At 43.9% G+C, this 17,086-nt stretch overlaps 1 protein-coding gene across 2 annotated transcripts; it reads left to right on the top strand.

Annotated features, from left to right (window-relative positions):
- The first annotated feature begins 116 nt into the window (after positions 1-116).
- On the top strand, positions 117-9,225 carry lss (lanosterol synthase (2,3-oxidosqualene-lanosterol cyclase)). Of its 2 annotated transcripts, none has more exons than XM_030786067.1 (22): positions 117-241; positions 690-858; positions 1,183-1,321; positions 2,576-2,657; positions 2,963-3,084; positions 3,197-3,293; positions 3,386-3,521; positions 3,673-3,781; positions 3,922-4,040; positions 4,358-4,455; positions 4,684-4,711; positions 4,875-4,931; positions 5,054-5,125; positions 5,352-5,402; positions 5,852-6,001; positions 6,279-6,375; positions 6,571-6,676; positions 6,796-6,861; positions 7,009-7,089; positions 7,249-7,419; positions 8,385-8,463; positions 8,774-9,225. In XM_030786067.1, exons 1-22 carry the CDS (start codon positions 225-227, stop codon positions 8,909-8,911), a joined length of 2,184 nt encoding a protein of 727 aa, XP_030641927.1. In that variant the 5' UTR covers positions 117-224; the 3' UTR covers positions 8,912-9,225. The 2 variants fall into 2 exon arrangements, with proteins under 2 accessions (XP_030641927.1, XP_030641926.1); XM_030786066.1 differs by having other exon boundaries at positions 118-241; positions 2,576-2,684.
- Positions 9,226-17,086: the final 7,861 nt, after the last annotated feature.

The following is a 17,086-nucleotide window of genomic DNA, read 5'->3' as shown; positions in this document are numbered from 1 at the left end:
CTCTGGTCATATCTCTCCATGCCACCAGGCACTCGAAAGGCACCACTTAGATTTGTGTGAAGCGTAGTCTTATTGGCTAACGATAAGGACTTTAAAATTGAATGGCTCGCTTTAAAGAACTACATTATCCAGACCATAGGTAATAGTGGTCCGAGCATGGGTATCGCCTTGACTGAATTTGACATAATTTGATTACAGTTTTCGGGACAGGTACATTACATTGGATGATGACAGACGGAACGTAAGTAAACTATTGTAATAGTTTTTTCTGTTGGTAGTATTCTTTCAGTATCATCAGCTCGGTCTGTATTTCACTTGACCTCTCGGAAAATTTGTGATGCACAAGCGTCTATGCGTCAATTTACGGCACTATTCATGTTGAAACTTCATTGAGAGCACGACCATATACCTGGCGGTAGTCACATTATCAGTTTTAACCGAGAGTCCGCTGTGAATAGATAAACCCTGTGTATTTAAATAATAATCATCTAACAGTTGAAGAAAATCATATCACTTTGTAAATCAGTTGTCAACAACCACTCTGTGTGTACTCGAGACTCCAATCTAGACTGTTGTACAAACAAAACAAACAAACAATAAATAAACGAAAGGTTGCATTCTGTCTCTGGTGAATGACTAAGTTTAAAACTGAGGGGCTTTTGCATGGCTTTCTGTACTGTGCATTTTAGATGCTTGCGGAGAAGGGGCGGACCCTACAAGACAGACCCGGTGACGGACCTGCGTCGCTGGAGGCTGAGTAATGTGGAGGGCAGACAGGCTTGGTGCTACCTGGAAGATGGAGACACGGTGGACAGGCCCCAGTCCATGCTGGAGGCCCATTCCCTGGGTCTGGACACGGTAAACATTAATTACGAAAGCGTCAGACAGGCAAACAAACATAATGCAGAGCGATGATAGATACACGCAGTAGGCTACTGCGTGCTACTGGTCATTGTAAAATCCATTCTCAGTGTAGCTGAGGAAACACTAAACCAGTGTGATGTGTGTTTGTGGTTTGTGGTACATTCTGTTTGTACACAAACACCTCTTTCAGTTACTAAAAAAGTTTTTTTTGTGATTGGCAGTTAATTCTATTGAAAACTGAATCGGCAGAGACCTCTCGAGCCATTCTCAGAATGACTTTTGACTGAATTGGTCCCGTGTGTGTCCCTCTCTTTCTAGAGCGAGTATATTGCCGCGTCTGCACCTGCCCAGACTGCAGTGGAAGCTGCTAGAAAGGGAATGGAATTCTACAGCCAGCTTCAGGCTGAGGACGGACACTGGGCCGGGGACTACGGCGGACCCCTCTTTTTGCTTCCCGGTAATAACTAAATATGTAAATAAACAAAAAGTAAGACAAATGTAACATTTAAATGGGAATCAATTGTGAGGAGAGCAGACACTGCAAACAACATATGTTCCACATGGCAAGTGCAATCTGTCTGTCACATTCTACCCTGCTCATCAGTGGTCCAGGTCCTGTCTGTCAGATATTCTTTGAACGGCACACCATGTGAAACACAGCAGTGACACTGATGGAGTAGTGATATGGTAGCTGTCATGCTGGTGCATGGTCTGACACCCCAAAATATCTAGCCAACCACACAGTCCTGTTGTCATAAACTGACCAATGACAGAGGCCAAAAGGATGACTCGCTCAAACTGTGCATGGTAACAGGTTGGTCATAATCACTTAGTCTATAACTGTATACCAACAAAGTGTACCCTCTGAGGGAAATTTGGAGTCTCCTCATGGAGAGTTGCTAGGTCTCAGAGACAGCAAACTTCAGATGTGATGGACGAATCAGTCTTTCATTACATGGAGCACAGGAGAAGTGCACCTCTGAGTAGAAATGCAGTGCACTCTAGAGTATGCAGTTCTCTGATTCAGAAAAAGAAACACATGGTTTATATAGAATGAGGCAGAAGAAAATAAATCTTGTTGAGGTAGTGTGATGTGGGAGGGGAGGGGCTAGGCTGTCTAACTTTTTGAACTCTGCCACACGACATGTTCTTGAAGGAAAACTGTAGAGTCGACCCGAAATGCCTCCCCCCTGAACAAGCCCTGATCTTCCTTATTCTGCAGGCACCTTGGGTCGCAAGAGCAGATGTCCCATTTCCACACAACTTTCTCTCAATAACTTCCCCAATGTCTCACATACAGTTTTATTTTTAATACAGAAGTAATTTCAGACTGTGACAGATGGTCGCGGCCCGACATCCGTTCAACAGTTTCACTTGTCTAACTCTCACCAGAGGTTACAGACAGGTCAAACAGTGACAGATTCTCTTGATTATATAAAGGTTACAGAAAGATCTAAAAGTTACAACAGATCAATACATTTTTTCCACATTCTCGCAAATCTCTTTGTTATTTTCCACTGTTCAACCTAAAATGGCATTTAGTACTATAGCTTACGACTTGATTACGCAGAATATACGCTCAGGCAGTGTTAATGCTTAAATATGTCCCACGACCCACAAGATATAGCTGTTTGGAGTGAAGCGGCCAGTGAACGCGCAGTTAGTGTGTGTATATGCACATATTTATCTGTCTTCGTGTGATGATTGCCAGGGCTTCTTATAACCTGCCACGTCGCGAAGATCCCCCTGCCGGAGGCGTGGAAGAAGGAGATGGTGCGGTACTTACGCTCAGTGCAGCTGCCTGACGGAGGATGGGGCCTGTGAGTAGGAGTTAACTCCATCTACTGTGGCCTGTCACGTTCTGAGTGTTTTCCATATGGTCCTAGTGCACGTTCATTACAGACGGGTGGAATGATGTTTTAGACTCGGTACGAGAGCGTGCAACAGTTTGCAAAGATGTCTCACACTCATTCAAAACAAATTGGCATTAGGTAGTACAGCCCCCCAGCACTGTCTCAGTTGTGTCTTTATTTCACAAGCCTCTGAAGTGTGATAACCGGACACATTTGGTTGAAGTTTCCGTTTTTTCCCCTGGCAGGCACATCGAAGACAAGTCGACTGTTTTCGGCACAGCCCTCAGCTACACCTCCCTCAGGATTCTGGGGGTCGGGCCGGACGACCCAGACATGGTGCGAGCGAGGAACAACCTCCACAGCAAAGGTTCGTACGTGTGCTTCATCAAGACGGTAACATAGTGAAATGTGCATTAAGTTGTGCTACACACAAAAGGTCTGGTTGGCACATGCCTGTTTTACTCTCCGTAACCCCACAGGAGGTGCTGTAGGGATCCCATCCTGGGGGAAGTTCTGGTTGGCTATTCTGAACGTGTACAGTTGGGAAGGGATGAACACTCTTTTTCCGGAGATGTGGTGCGTGTAATTCCTCTCCTCATTCTCAAAACAGACTAGCGGCTCCTCATTCGTAACAGGAATGTTGACATTTTCGTGTTAAATCCAAACAGGCTGTTTCCCGCCTGGGTGCCGGCACATCCCTCCACCCTGTGGTGCCACTGTCGACAGGTCTATCTCCCCATGAGCTACTGCTATGCCGTCAGGCTCGCAGCCCAAGAGGACCCACTGGTGCTCAGTTTGAGACAGGTGCGCTTACATGTTTTCACCAGCAGAGGGCGACATTGGGCTCTCCGGAGCTTTGACGAGAGAGTTTCGCGAAGGGAATCGCCCTCCTTTTGTTTTGGTGCTCTAACCCGTTTGTGATAACTTATACATGTACCTGTGTGTAACGTCGCAGGAGCTTTACGTCCAAGATTATTCATCGATAAATTGGCCAGCGCAAAGGAATAACGTCGCAGCTTGTGACCTGTACACACCCCACAGCACATTACTGACTGTTGCCTACAGTGAGTAATTGTCATCTATAAAAAAACATGAAAAAATGTTTTTTAAAAAAACCCAAAAAACTATTAGTTCAGAATTCCTAACTAATAAACTCAGTGCAGCAGGCTCTCTGAGCTGTATGAAACCTGTCTTGTTTTCTCAGTGGTTCTGAACATGTACGAGGCTCACCACAGCACGATGCTGAGAGAGAGAGCGGTGAAGGAGCTCTACGATCACATCAAAGCAGACGACCGCTTCACAAAGTGCATCAGCATCGGGCCGGTGAGAGAACTTCTCTCTGTTTGTTCGTCTTGCGTGCCTCAGCTCCCTCCCGTTCTCTGTTTACATTCCGTGTCGAGTTCAATCTGATGAGATTATCTGAGATTTCGCAGCACTGCTGTGGGATTGGTGTGTCACTAAAAGGCTAGCGAGCCATTAAAATACTATATATCCCTGGTAACATAGTAACATAAATGTGTGCTGCCCCAAACCATTTCACCCCTGTTTTTGACTCTGTGTGAATATGCAAATGCCACCTAATATTTGCCGATGGGACCCTGGAGGGAATAAAAGTCAGCACCCTCTGATTTTGTCCTCAGATTTCTAAAACCATTAACATGCTGGTTCGCTGGCACGTCGAGGGCCCATCCTCTCCAGACTTTCAGAAGCACGTCTCCAGGATCCCAGATTACCTCTGGTCAGTGAGCACTAAAGACACACACAGAGCAAATGATTAATACTGTCAGGAAGCTCTCGTCGCAGCCTCGTCTCACGTCTTTTCCACCTCGTCCAAGCACTTTCACAGATGATGTGATGATGTGATTTTATAGATGAACGTCCTTAGATTAAGGAGCAAAACATCGTTTTACTTTGAAATTGTGACCCTGTCATACATCATAAATCGTTTTTTTCTGTCCTCTCTCAGGATTGGGCTGGATGGTATGAAGATGCAGGTGAGTTTCACCTTTATGAAGGGCAGTGTTTTTATTGTTTTACGACAACACCCTGGGGTCTATGAGTCATAATTCTCAGAGTCGTGTGTGAGTATTGGCGTTTTCTCTCATCCTGTGGTCATGTGATTGCTTTTGATGAAGTTTTATCTCTGCTGTTACCTAGGGAACCAATGGATCTCAGCTGTGGGACACTGCCTTCGCGGTGCAGGCTTTCCTCGAGGTAATTTTTGTGTGGTAATGTTTTCTAATGAAACCGTGCATCATTGACAGTGTATTGAAGACTGTGGTGCTCTTGTCCCGGTTTACGTGTCTGACTGAAATCTTCTCTGTGGGGTCTTTCAGGCAGGGGCACAAGACAACCCTGGGTTTACAGAATGCCTCCGACACGCACACGAGTTCCTTAATCTCACCCAGGTGGGAGTGCTTCTGTGAAAATAAAAATGTTGTAAAGTGACATTTTTTAAGGGAGTATTCCATTTCTTCTCCAAAGTCAGAGCGTGAAATTCCCCTGGCTTTGCACCAAACGACCTTTACACGGCTTAAAAAAAATAAGCATGGGTGGGCGGCAGAGCGTTGTGTTATGGATTGCCATAGAAACTGAACCGGTCTTTTTTTTTCTTTCTTTCTTTCATTTATCTAGATTAAAGACAACCCTCCAGAGTATGAGAAGTATTACAGGCAAATGAACAAGGTAAATCACTCCCCTAACTCATACTTGTCCCTTGAATTGTGTGGTTTATCCTTGCTTTTTTATTGTGTGGTCTATTTACTACCATTTTATTTATTTCATTACTTTTTATTATTATCATTATTATTGTTATTTTCTTTCTGCTGATATGTAAAAGCAATGAAAAGCGCTGTACAAATAAAGTATTATTATTATTACTGAGCACAGTAAGTGAACAATATTCTGAAACTGTATATTAAACTAATTCGTCTCCTGTATTCTCTGTGTGTGTATGTGTGTGCGTGTGTGCGCGTTTGTGTGTGTATGTGTGTGTGTGTGTGCGCGCGTGTGTGTGTGTGTGTGTGTGTGTGTGTGTGTGTATGTGTGTGTGTGTGTGTGTGTGTGTGTGCGTGTGTGTGTGTGTGTATGTGTGTATGTGTGTGTGTGTGTGTGTGTGTGTGTGTGTAATTCAGGGGGGGTTTCCCTTCAGCACACGGGACTGTGGCTGGATTGTGGCGGATTGCACAGCTGAGGGGCTGAAGTCTGTGATGTTACTGCAGGAACAGTGTCGTTTCATCACGGAGCATGTTCCCAAAGAGAGACTCTATGACGCTGTCAACGTGGTGAGAACATCACATCGCACGTAAATCTCACTCATGTCATTCAGAGAAGATGTGCATCTCCCACCCGGAGTGTGTCCATAGAGCGAACTGTTGTCTTTGCTCTGAGACTGAACTTCAAACACAACACATTTTTAACAAGGGACCACTCTAATGTGATAATTTGATTCAGTTAGAGGCGTCTCATTCATGATTCATATTAGACTGATTTTTTCTGTTGGTTTTTTGAGTTTGTGTGATTTTCTGTATGACGTTTCTATGAAATGTCTCAATGTTGCAGTTGTTAAGCATGAGAAACGCCGATGGTGGATTTGCCACGTACGAGACCAAGCGAGGAGGGAGATTGCTTGAGCTGCTGAACCCTTCCGAAGTCTTCGGTGAGCTTCTCTTTTTCCTTGCTTTAAAGACGTGAATAATAATTAGACTCTTACTCAAGAGGAAGAGGTTTGGTTTTTTTTTTTTTTTTTCTTTTGGGGAAGTGAACCTTTCATGGCACGTTTCATTTGGTCATCTGTTAATATCTTTTTTTTTTTAGATTTTTAATATTTTGAACGCTCTCTGTCTCTCTGCAGGTGACATCATGATTGATTACACGTACGTGGAGTGCACTTCGGCCGTGATGCAGGCCCTCCAGCACTTCCATCGTGAATTCCCACAGCACCGGCCAGAGGAGATCAGGTAGGTTTAACACACACTCTTTTTTTTGGACGCTGGTCCTTATAGTTCTTTGCCTGCTGCAGATGAAACAGCATGACAGCAGTTGACTTTGTGTCGTGTCGTGTCGTGTGATTGGCCAGGTCGACGCTGAAGGTGGGTCTAGAGTACTGCAGAAGAGTGCAGAGGCCCGATGGATCATGGGAAGGGTGAGCTGGAGATCTCGTTTATTTGAACGCTGTGCTACGTTTCAATTTAACGAACGGCTTTATTCGCTCGGCCCGTGTCATAACGCTACACTTTTTACATGTTTAAATGCGTATTGAAGTAGCCATTGTCTTTATGTTGTTAAACAGGTCTTGGGGAGTGTGTTTCACTTATGGAATCTGGTTCGGATTGGAAGCATTTGCCTGTATGGGTCACGCCTTTAAAAACGGGTATGTCCTCACACCGTGGCACGTTTAATACAAACGCTGAAAACCGCTGGCGTAACGTAGCGATAAGCTAAGCGCGTTGGTTTGTTGGCATCCGCCGATTCACGCCACTGAAAACACGGTGAGATGGTAACCGGGAGATATGACTCCACCTCTGTGCAGATCAGCGTGCGTGGAGGTGCAGCGTGCCTGTGACTTCCTGCTGGCGAAGCAGATGGAGGACGGAGGGTGGGGGGAGGACTTTGAGTCATGTGAGCAGCGCCGCTACATCCAGAGCCAGAACTCCCAGATCCACAACACGTGTTGGGCTTTACTGGGATTAATGACCGTCAGGTAACATCGACACTGCTCGCCACAGCCTGTCAGGGCTAACCATCAACACCGCCCAACACCATCTCTCAGAACTGACCGTCGACACCACCCAAAACCACCTGTCAGCGTTAAACATCAACACCGTCCAACACCACCTGTCAGCATTAAACATCAACACTACCACTCAACACCACCTGTCAGCACAAACCATCAACACTACAACCCAACACCACCTCTCAGAACTAACCATCAACACCACCCAAAACCACCTGTCAGCGTTAAACATCAACACTACCACTCAACACCACCTGTCAGCACAAACCATCAGCACCACCCAACACCACCTGTCAGCATGAAAGATCAACACCACCACTCAACACCACCTGTCACAACTAACCGTCAACACCACCCGACACCTGTCAGCACAAATCAGCACCACTACCTGTCAGCATTAAGACCACCACTCAACACCACCTGTCACCATTAACCATCTATACCACCCAACACCTCCTATCAGCACAAACCAACACCACCACCCTTACCAGGGCCCCATATTACTATAATTATGTGGTCCTCATAAGTTTGTGATATTGCTCACAAAACATTCTCATATTAGCCTCAGTGATGCGTTACTGTCAATGATAGTGATTATATGATGAAAATGAATTATAGACAGTACTGTTCATGAGGTATTTACAGCATGCGTTGTAATCGTCTTGTAATCTTCAAACAGCAGAGTTTTGACCTTTGGGAAGTCATCCTTTCTTTTAGGCCCTTCCCAGTAGAAAACGCAAATTAAAAAAAAAAAAAAATCCAAAGCTTGTTCAGTCATCTAAACGGGTGGGAAGTTGTTCCGCAGGGATTGCACCCTCTATGACTTTAGTCAATGTGCAGTAGTTACACAATCACCCTGGATGTTTAAGATGACTCTTAGCGATGCGGTAGATAGAGCCTGACCAGACCCTTCTCTGTGTCTCTTTTCTCAGATACCCTGATAGCAAAGTCATAGAGCGGGGGATTCAGCTCTTGATTGACAAGCAGCTTCCCAACGGAGACTGGCCACAGGTGAGTTCTGCTTTGATCTGTTTGTCTCTCCTCCACCAATCAAAGCTCGCATTTCTCTGATGCTCCATCGACTGACACTCTCCCACACACAGAGGCTCCGAGGGGCCAAAATGCTGATTGTTTATTGTTCATAAAATAAAGAAAGACGAAATAGACCATGCAGTGATTAATTTCTGATGCACCACTGCAATTTAATTTATTTAAATCTAGAAATCTTAAAAAAGAAATCTAGACTGAGTCTAGATTGTAAATGTGAACCCAGTAAGGAAGTTCTGTTTTGATTTCTGTGATTGCTGTTCCACATCTGCAGGAGAACATCTCCGGCGTCTTCAATAAGAGCTGTGCCATCAGCTATACCTCGTACAGGAACGTGTTTCCCGTGTGGGCTCTGGGCCGGTTCCTACGGCTCTACCCCTCCAGTCCACTGGCAGGCAAAGTGAAGCTCTGAGACATTCAAGAAATATTTCGCTGTTGGAGAACGCTGAAGAAATTCCTCACGACCTGCTGAAGAAACGTTGCTTTCTGATACAAACCTACATGCTGCTATCGGAGGTGTAGAACTGATATGTTAACATGTGCCTTGCCACGTGTAATCTGTAGTCATAGACATAATGTATAGTACATTGCTGGTGTAGAAAGAAGCACTGTTTTACTTAACTGTACTTTTTTTTTTTTTTGTTTTTTTTTAAATCTTGCTTGTCTTTTGTAATTCAAATAGATTTTGAACGGGATCAAATAAATCATTTCGTATGTTTGTCATGATCTGAGTGGTTATTTGGCAAATAATGTTTGAATCCACCCTCCAGTAAAACTGAACGATTTTGTGAAACCTTTCACCTCTTACCTCATATTCAGTTGTCCAAACACTTTTTCCAGGAACCCTGGAGTTCTTGAGCAATCTGAATGGAACTTGTAGGAGCGCTTGGGGGAACTGAAATGTTAGTATTGGCGTGGCCCCTCTTCAGAAATGCGTAGGAGACACAGAACGTGATTGTTACAGGGCTTCGTCAATCCTCTTCATTCTCTCTAACTGTAAACTATCGAGTGTGGACATTCCAGCTGTCATGAGAATGAATTGCTCTACAGGTGTCTGCCAGGGTAAAAGATACAACACTACAGTAGACAAGTAATATGGATTGTGTAAATTCAGTATGTCAATACAGGTGTGTGTCCTCAGAAATGAATAGAAAATCATATCCCACGATGCTTTGTGCCAAGTACAGAAATGCAGGGCAAGCCCAGTCAACCGCTGTTTCAACAGTCATGGCTAGGGAAGGAAGAAAGGAGGGAAAGAAAAGGAGAGGTCTCGGGGAGTTCGAAAAAGCGTGTTGGGACAGATTTGTTGGACCTTTCACGATGACAGCCGCTCGGGCTGCTGACGTTTCGCGTGAAGCAGCGGTGAAGTCACACTGACATGTCACCCTCTGCTATCTGCCGAATCAGAAAACCTCCACACCTCAGCCAGTCCACGGGTTGGGTCAACGTAGAACAGACGTGCAGTTTTGAAGCAGTTGACTGATAAATGTCAAAGCTGTCAGCAGGTGGTAAAATGAAGTAGAGTCTGTTGATGACTTCACAGAGAGGGGCAACGGGATTATCTAGGATTGTGTAAATCCATATATCACACCTAAAATACACCCACATATTACCGCTGAGAAACACACATTCGCAGGTAAAGCATGGAGCACAGGGAATTGTTGACTTTGCAATGGAAAATACGGTCAGGTGAGTATTACTTCACCTCCAAAGACACGTCAGTGTGACCCACAAGGAAAGAAACGCACAAAGCCCTTTGCGGGGGTGGGGGTTGGAGGCCGGGGGGGGGGGGGGGGGGGGGGTTGCTGTTGTTTTTGTGAGGGTTTTGGTAATTGTGCAAAGGCATTCTCTCTCTCTCTCTCTCTCTCTCTCTCTCTCTCGTCCATGCAGAACTGAGGAGGTTGAGGAAGCATGACTGCTAATGCTGTTTTTTTTTTATCATTCCTTCGACCCTCTGCACTTCTTCCTCAGTTCTTCTTTCTAAATGTCAAGAACCGCCAAACCATTCCTGTTTGATTAGTCATAATGCAAAATCCACCCCCTTCCCCCCTCCCCGACGCACACCCACACACATACTCACGCTGATAACAACTTAGATTTATATGGGCAACCCCAGTGCATTTATCAGTTATCTTAAAAAACCACCATTTCATTTGTGCAGACAAGTCATTTTACCTTCTGCCAAACCTTCAATGAATCTGCTCTACTAATAACAGCCCTGCAGTAATTCAGTTCATGGTTTGTTGTACTGATAAAGAATAAATCGATGTTCAGTCTTTTAGTGAAACGCTGTAAACACACTGAGGTATGGGACTGAAACAGTCTGTTATGAATATATGAAAGACAAACATTAGGAAAATAATGTACTTTGCTTGTGTTCACTGTGCTTTAAATGACACTGTTTGGTGAATGTAATTCAAGATTCAAAATTTAAAAAAAAAAAAAAAACATGAAAATGCAAAAAAGCTTTCACAAAACATGTCCTTGGTGTGTATTTAATTTAAAAATGACCAAGCATTCACTACCTCACACCACACCCATACACCGTCTCTGTCTTGTGACTGATCTGAGGCCATTGGTTGAAGATTGTGTAGGTGTGGTCTGATGCCTATAACTAGCACCACGGCCAGAACTGGGCACTGAGGGACATTCGGCTTTCAGTAAGTATGCAAACTTCTTAGCCTGCACTTACTTACTTTACATACAATTTTTTACAATTATTATTTTATTTTGGACATTGCAGAGCAGATATGTCACCGTCTGTGAGTCCATACTGTTGTTTTATAACTGTCCATATGGTGTATGACATTTTTTTGGGATGTTGGGACACTGTTTGAGACAGTTTGAAAGACAGAACATGCAGCACAAACAGAACAATAGGGATCTTGCTGCTGCTTTAGAGGTAACATTAGCTTCATGAATGCACAAGGTATGAGGGACAACCACATTCTTTCAAAAGATTTGATTGGACATTCTGCTCTTGCTTTGTTCTTTGTTTTTTGTTTTTGTCTGTTTTGGTTTGGTTTGGGGTTTTTTTTTTTTGTTTTGTTTGTTTTGTATCTTTTTTTTTTTTTTTCTGAAGCTATAAAACCTGTTTGATATGGAGGCTTTGATAGGAGAGGCATTATGAGTGTGAAGTCCATTGGGATCTGCAAAAACCTATCAAAACTGCATAAGCCGGGATGCTATCATTTTGTTTAACTTCACACACATGATGATATTATGTGTCAGACAACATCTTTGTAGCTTTTCAACCTGTTTGACTAGTTTGCTCTTATCCATGAAGGAAAAGCACTTGTGTCCACTCAGATTCAGCTATGAGAAAGTCAACAACAACAACAACAAAAAGTTAACTCCAGTTTATAAATTCTCTAACATTGCCTTACAGATCTACAACTGCAAGATGTTTGGGCAGAATCGAGGTAACTTTTTCAGGTTCGCAATCATTGTCCTATGTCTCATTTTTGGTGTTCAGTGCCCAAACGTTTTGATATCCCCGTGTGTGACGTAGGGAACAGGTGCTCCCCACAAGTTCCTCCAAGCTGCATCCCCCCTCCAGTCTGTCCTCCTGCTCCAGGATGTCAAACAGGTCCAGGGCATGGGATGGCTCCTGGATGTGGACCACCTAGCTGTGGGTGTTGTCAAGGAGGTCAGGGCCACGGTCATGGTCACGGGCACGGGCACGGCCAATGTCACGGGCACGGGCACGGCCAATGTCATGGGCATGGTCACGGTCATGGTCATGGTCACGGTCACGGCCACGGTCACGGCCACGGTCACGGGCACGGCCATGGGCACGGGCATGGCCACGGGCACGGGCACGGGCACAAGCGTTGCAAACACGGAAAGAAGAGGTGTGGGAAGAAGCATAGAAAGAGGCGTGGAAAGGTAGGGCTGGTTCAGAACGGCTGTAACACCTGAGACCACATGATGTTCTGTTCCTGCAGAGGTGCTGATATGACATGATATGATTGTTAAACATGAAAGATGAAAATCTTTGCCTGACGTGTACGTGTCCTCTCCTCCCCCCCCCCTCCAGCACTCGGGCGGCTCGGGCAGCTCCAGCAGCTCCGGAAGCTCCGGAAGCTCCTGCAGCGACACGGATTAGAGCGACGGACGCAGAGAGTCAATCTACTCAGGAAGCCAATGAAAAACAAGGAATCGTCCTCTTCTTTCAGAGAAGAAAGGCTCTCATCACAGAGTACATGACCACTATACGTCTCATGCAACTCCTTATAAATCATACATGTACGTTCAATATTAAAATCATGACCTTATGCATTGAGCAAAGGACAACCTCCTCAACGGGACCTCCTCATGCCAACAAAAAGGTGCCAGGAGAAGACATTGCCAAGTGGCACCAGTCAGAACGAACCATCTTAAAAATGCCAATGTTGAATTTTTAGACTCCTTATTCTGATTGATTTTACTTCCTTCTTGAATAAAGACTGAAGGACTCTTCAAAAGTTTGTGTTCTGCATTCATTCTTCCCTGTTTCTATTTCTCCATCTACTATTTCAGTCATAAACTTGACATGAGAATGAAATAAATTCAAACTTGGGGCTATATGGTGAAATGCTGTATATAAATCAAAGAAGTGATTGCACAAAGATTAAACAAGCAGACATGCATTGTTACCTGTTATCTCTTGATATGATAAAAGAGAAAATTTTGATTCATCAGTCCACTAACCTCAACAATAAAATTAGCTTTCCTCTCATAGCATAACAAACATAGTCTCTGTGAAGCGATAATCCAGGATAGACTATAATCACAATGACAATTATATCAGTAAATTAAAAGTGATTAAATATGTTTAATTGACAGCTACACCTTGTAATATCCTGTGCAAGCCCAGGTTAAGCCGTAGTACTGACTACACCATCGTTTTCAGCTAACCCTAACTATTGAGATGTACAGTAACTGGGCGGCACGGTGGCGCAGTGGGTAGCGCTGTCGCCTCGCAGCAAGAAGGTTTCGGGTTCGGTTCCCAGCTGGTTGCCCTATGAGCGCTGGGATAGGCGCCAGCACCCCCACGACCCTAATCAGGATAAGCAGCTTAGATAATGAGTGAGTGATGAGTGAGTAAGGGAACGACTGAATCTTTGTCATCATGAACAGTATATTCATAAGAGCAGCTAGTTAATGACAGCGGTGACTTACCACTGACTACACAAGACCCCCCCCCCAACAACATCTTCTGTTCACGATAGGTCGGTAAACGTGAAAGTTAAATCATGGTAACCAGGTAACATTAATGTAACCTGTGTCAGTACAGACCGAGCTGTGTAGTTTATAATAGCAGTATAACAGTCTATGTGTCTGCAAATATGGCTGGGTTTTTGCAGTTATGTGGTTTGTAGTTCAGGAATGTCAGGAGGTTGCTTCATGGCACGGCCTCGCTAAATGTAACGTGCGAGCTGTTTATTTTTCTTTCATATCAAATGCAAAGAATTGTATGACAAAACACATGATACTTTGGCAAGATTCTGCTGCTATGATTATAAAGCTCTCTGGTAATCTACTTCTGATATACTTGTTTGAGTATGGTTCCATAAGACTATTTGTGGTTGCACCCACACACTAAAAAAAAGGTCCACATAATGGAAAAAGTCCCACCCCATCCACCAAGTTGGCTATGGTCCTGCTACAGTATGTAACTGACTTGACTTGAAAAGCCCTCTACTGACCCGAGGTACTGTTCACATGTTCCCAGTAAAATGGTTCCCTCAGACTCCAAGTTTGTTTTAGCTGTCTTTGATGTTTGGTTTCTAAACCAAGGGGTATTTCATTAAAGAGACAAGTGGCTTTATTTACAAAAAGGTCAGACTTTTGTATGGATATGGTATGGTAACCAAAAGAGGACAGGATTTCAAACACTATTTTTCTTTTCACATTATCATAACAGAAGGTGCTGGTACCCAAACTCAGTCAACCGAAACGGATGCAGCCGTGGACATGCGTGCGCATCTCGAAGGGTCTCTCCTGCACATGAGCTCTGATCCTCTTGTGTGGTTATAGAATGTGACAAGCGTCGCATAAAAAAATGTTCAGAATTAATAGTGTCTCATTTGTGCATCGTGGCTACGTCTGTTCCCTCTGAAAGAGTCTTCTCAAAATTGGGACAGATCCTCACAGAAAGACGCAGCTCCAGGAGCTCCAGTGCCAAAGTGCTTCGGATGGCATTCCTAAATGCAAACCTAACTTAAGAAGACAGCTCACAGTCATCTGCTATGTTATAATAGTTTCAATCTTCTATTGTGATCTTAAACATTGATATACTTTGACAGGTTTTTTTGTGTAGTGTCCATTTTTCAAATTTGTTTACATTTGTGTAATTTTGTCAGTTATCTTGCTTATGCGTTTACTTTTATTACCTTTTATTTACTGTCATGACCTGGTTCTCACTCTCCCCCTCTGCTGGACATTTGCGTTAGGTTCTTTCTGTCAGTTTTTCTTCATTCAGTTAATCATTAAGTCATGGCATACACTTCTTTTCAGTTTATCAAGCCCGGTTTACTCATTGTATAAATGCTCCTAGTTTTGATCTGTTGCTTTGTCTTCACCTGCTGTGTGTGGGTGGTTAGTCTGAGAGCTGTATGTCTGAGATACCTTTGTGCTTTGCCTGTCTACCTTTGCTCCCTGTTGTTCTCTGATTCTTCTTACCTAGTTACACTGCTTCAATAGATTGCATTGTTTCTGCAAATGTATTCAATATCTCCTCCAGTTTGCCACATTTACTTTTTTTACTTTTTTTTTTTCCATTTCCTTGGATTTCTTACAGTTGGAGTAAAGGATTTAAAAATTAAAGTAGCCCCAGTTATTCTGTATAATATCACTTACAGATGGTCACATTTAATCTTGTAGTTTGATATTTGTGATTTAGCACATTGCATTCTACTAACTGTGTGTGCAAGTTATTGTTTATTTTTATTATGCGGTTTGTAACTGATTTCTTTAGATTCATCCGTTATTGAAGAACTGTAAATGAATTACAGTGCTCTTGGGGTTTTATCACTTGAAATAATTCATTGTTTTGACTAGTCTGGTCTTATCAGTGTATGAAGGAAAGTCACTTGTGTCCACTTTGATCTGATTCAGCCATGAGAACCAACAATAAAAAGCATTTAACTGAAGTTTAAGTTCTCCAAACTTACAGATCTAAAGCTGCAAGATGTTTGGGTACAATCAAAGTCAAGGACATAGGCATGGACATTGGTCATGGGTGTTGAAAGGTGGGACAGGTTTACTGTCAAGCAGAATAAGAGACAATAAAATGTAGAATAAAGCACACGATAAAACATCGTTCAAAATATAAAAATAAGTAATAAATATGTAATCATAAGCATAAAGTGCAGAGCGTGAGGATAGGAGTAAGACTGTAAAAATCTAAAATATAAACAAGGTGGCCAAGTGGACCCAAGTTGCAGCGACGCCCTGATATGAAACAACAGTGATCATGGCAGCAAACTGTTCAGTGAGACTGCAGAATTTTAAGTCTTAAAGTGCAGACTTTATCAGTCTCAAATTGCAGCACTGCCCTGATGTGGAATAAAAGTAATAGTAGCAGCAAACTGTTCAGTGAGATGCAGAATTAGAGCAGTTCTGGTACCACACAGTGATGCAGGCAGTGAGGATGCTCTCCACCACACACCTGTAGAAGGCAGTGAGGACTGAGGTGCTGAGGCCAGTGTGCTTCATCCTCCTCAGGGAGTAGAGGCGCTGGTGGGGCTTCTTCACTATGCTGACTATGCTATGACTGAGTGCAGATGCATCACCGGACCGGAACGTGGAGTCACAGGTTTTCAGCAGACCTATGCATTCAGCCAGGGTGTCGGGTCGGGGTGGATGGTGATTGCTCTGGTGGTGGTAACATCATCCACACACTTGCTGATGTAGCCTAATGACGGATGATGCATACTCCTCCAGGTCCACCTCTCCGGAGCTTGTTGCTGCCTCTCCGAAAATCTGTCAGTCTGTACATTCAAAACAGTCCTGGAGCATGGAGGCAGCGTCACTGGGCCACACAGTGATGGTCTCTGTTGTTGGTTTACTGGACTTCAGCAAAGGGTCGTAGGCAGGGACAAGAATGATCGAGATGTGGTCGGAGAGGGTGAGGTGAGGCCCGGGGATGGCTCTCTATGTCCCCCATCTCCACAAGCGCGTTCACTCCTTGGGCGACAGTGGTGACATGCCGGTGAAACTTTGGTAAAATGTCTGTCAGGTTGGCATGGTTGAAGTCACCCAAAATCACGTAGGGTGCTTTCGGGTGCTTGTTTTGAAGTGAACAGATGTTATCATGAAGCTCTGTTCGGTTCCTGCAGAGGTGTTGTTGAAATGTATGTTGCATGAAAGACAACTCTCTTCCCTGACGTACGTGTCCTCTCCACTTGCTCTCAGAACTCCAGCTGCTCCTGCAGTGACTGGACAGAGAATGAAGACAATCAGTGCACACAGGAAGCCAATGAAAAACAAGGAATCCTCCTCCAGTAAAGAAGTTCTGACTACATGACCAGTATAAGTCTTGTGCAACTTGTTAATCATATGTGAATGTTCCATATTAAAATCGTGACATTGAGCAAAGGAT

Source organism: Chanos chanos, chromosome 10, assembly GCF_902362185.1.
Source record: "Chanos chanos chromosome 10, fChaCha1.1, whole genome shotgun sequence".
Taxonomy (NCBI): Eukaryota; Metazoa; Chordata; class Actinopteri; order Gonorynchiformes; family Chanidae; genus Chanos; species Chanos chanos.
The sequence above is the reverse complement of the archived record's forward strand: the minus strand, read 5'-3'. Positions and strand labels throughout refer to the sequence as shown.

Bases quoted from the DNA above. Each gene is read 5' to 3' on its own strand.
- lss (XM_030786066.1), top strand. The intron at 3,782-3,921 runs GTGAGTAATTGT...TTGTTTTCTCAG, and splicing joins ATTACTGACTGTTGCCTACA to TGGTTCTGAACATGTACGAG. The intron at 4,932-5,053 runs GTAATTTTTGTG...GGGGTCTTTCAG, and splicing joins CGGTGCAGGCTTTCCTCGAG to GCAGGGGCACAAGACAACCC.